Genomic DNA, 2359 nt, shown 5'->3' with positions numbered 1-2359 from the left:
CATTTTGAGCATTTAATCTGTGCTCATCTCTTTCTTTATGTCAATATCAAAATAAATGTCGACATTCTGAATTAATTATTACCTTGACATTATTTAACTGGTAAACTATGATATCATTCAAAACATGTCGATTTCCGTACTGATAGTCATTCGTAATATGACGCAGATTAGTTAATCTTTACAATTTAGCGTAATATCATCGAAATGTATTGTTTACAATGGTTGATTCCCGTTCTTTTGATTCCGAAGCCCGTAAACCCGGCGTTAGTGAACACACACGTCATGTTTATGGTGTTATATCTAATCGGATTTTTCCTAGAGAGGAAACCTTGTACTGTGTGCAGTGTTGTCTTCCTGGCCGCTGTTATTCTCATCTGTTATAGCGGCATCGGCAGTTGCCTGTTCTGGGCGAGCCAGTGTGACGGTGAAAAATATGACACTTAGCGCTTCCAAAAGCTAGTTCCGTCGTGCTCAAAGTGCAAACAAGTGTTCCTTTAACCGAGAAAAAAAGTGTCAATGTGTAACCAAACAGCTCGGTTTATACTCATTGCCACTTAGGAAGACATTAAGAACGAAACTGTATAAGTATACTTTTGTAAATGAAATGTATTTTATTTACCATTTGTGGAGTATTAGTATGTGAGATTGATGATGACATGTACTTATGTATCTAGTTTCTTGTTATTATTGATTATGTGATCGCAATGATTTTACAGTTATTGTTAGTAATATATGTTATGATATTGGAATAAAAATGTCGAAACTAGAATATTTGTAAATTTACCCACATCCCTGTAATTTTTGAAGTAGAATCAGTCTCTATAACACATTGAAGAAAAGTCGTAAAAAAGTAATAAAAAATGTCGATTTATATTGTTGGAGGTCTGCGGTCGAGCATGCTACATTGAAAAACAATTGAATTTATTTCCATTAAGTCTTCAAAGTTTTGTCTCTTCGGTACATTGACCATTAAAAAAATATTGTAATATTTTCATCAACACAAAGTTTTTAAAAGTTTTAAGAACCAACAATTTCTATCAACTGTATTCAGTAATTTTTTCTTTCAGAGTTGTCTGATGCTTTGTTTTTTTTTTTTATTGCATATAAAATACAACAATGTTATAAGCAATGCAGACAAAATTACAGGTATCAGGTGTCATATAAATATATTTGCATATATAAAATGCAAAATCTACAATAATAAAATATACATAAAATTGTTATATAAATACAGCTCCGCTCCCTCCACGAAATTAATTAAACATTAAACAAGATAAGATAAATATCAAGTTGATACTTTAATCTTGTGAACTCACTATTAAATGATATTCGTATCAATAAATTATCTTTAATAATGTTTGCTTCTAACTTTATATAAAAACATGGTATAATTTCTATTCTAAGTTAAGCTACTTACCTTAGGAACAGAGAACCATGTGTATATGTTATAGATATTTGTTCCTTTTAATTGATTCTGCCTATGATGTCGACACTCACCCTAGGCCTCTTTCTCCATGTACAAGAAGGATCTGATTTTAATTCTTAATCCCAAATAATAATCTATACAAATAAATAAAATTGAAGTGTCTGTTTATAATATTAGAATAACCGCTTTTTACTAAATACATATGGATGTATACTCATACATATACCAAAATAATACTTTTTACAATTTTTGTCTGTCTCTGTCTGTTTGTTCCAGATAATCTCTGAAACGGCTGGACCAATTTTGACATGACTTTCGCTGGCAGATAGCTGATGTAGTGAGGAGTAACTTAGGCTACTTTTATTTTAGAAATTTGTTCATTTTGTAACTCAGCAAACTGAAAAATAACTTTTGTAAAATTCCACGTGGACGAAGTCACGCCCAGCTAGTATATATATATCCCTACTAATATTATAAATGTGAATGTAAGTTTGTTTGTTACGCTTTCACAGAAAAACTACTTAACCGATCATCATGAAACTTTGTACACATATTTTTGGACGTATTATAAGTAACATAGAATACTTTAAGCCTATATATATAATTCCATAACTTGATTAGGTTATATTACTTAATAAGCTAATTAAGCTATAGAACAATGTAGATCGAAACTTTTGATATGATGATTTTATATTCGGTTCTAAGCCACCGTGGCTACATAGGGTAGAGCACCAACACGGTCAGTCAGAGATGTAGGTTCGATCCCTGCTGGAATGGTCGATTTTCGATATGATATTAGAAAAGGTTTAGAATTCCCTAATGTGTGGGTAACACAAAAATAAATAATAGGAATAGGATACGTTTTATTTTTAAAAAAATCAATGCGAGCTAAGCCGCGGGTATAAGCTACTAATATTATAAATGTGAATGTAA

The 2359-nt window shown here is 31.2% G+C and overlaps 1 protein-coding gene across 1 annotated transcript; it reads left to right on the top strand.

The window, feature by feature from the left end:
• Positions 1 to 766, top strand: LOC123659768 (bladder cancer-associated protein). Its single transcript, XM_045594945.1, has one exon. It carries the CDS (start codon positions 205 to 207, stop codon positions 442 to 444), a length of 240 nt encoding a protein of 79 aa, XP_045450901.1. The 5' UTR covers positions 1 to 204; the 3' UTR covers positions 445 to 766.
• Positions 767 to 2359: the final 1593 nt, after the last annotated feature.

This window comes from Melitaea cinxia, chromosome 14, assembly GCF_905220565.1.
Source record: "Melitaea cinxia chromosome 14, ilMelCinx1.1, whole genome shotgun sequence".
NCBI lineage: Eukaryota > Metazoa > Arthropoda > Insecta > Lepidoptera > Nymphalidae > Melitaea > Melitaea cinxia.
The sequence above is the reverse complement of the archived record's forward strand: the minus strand, read 5'-3'. Positions and strand labels throughout refer to the sequence as shown.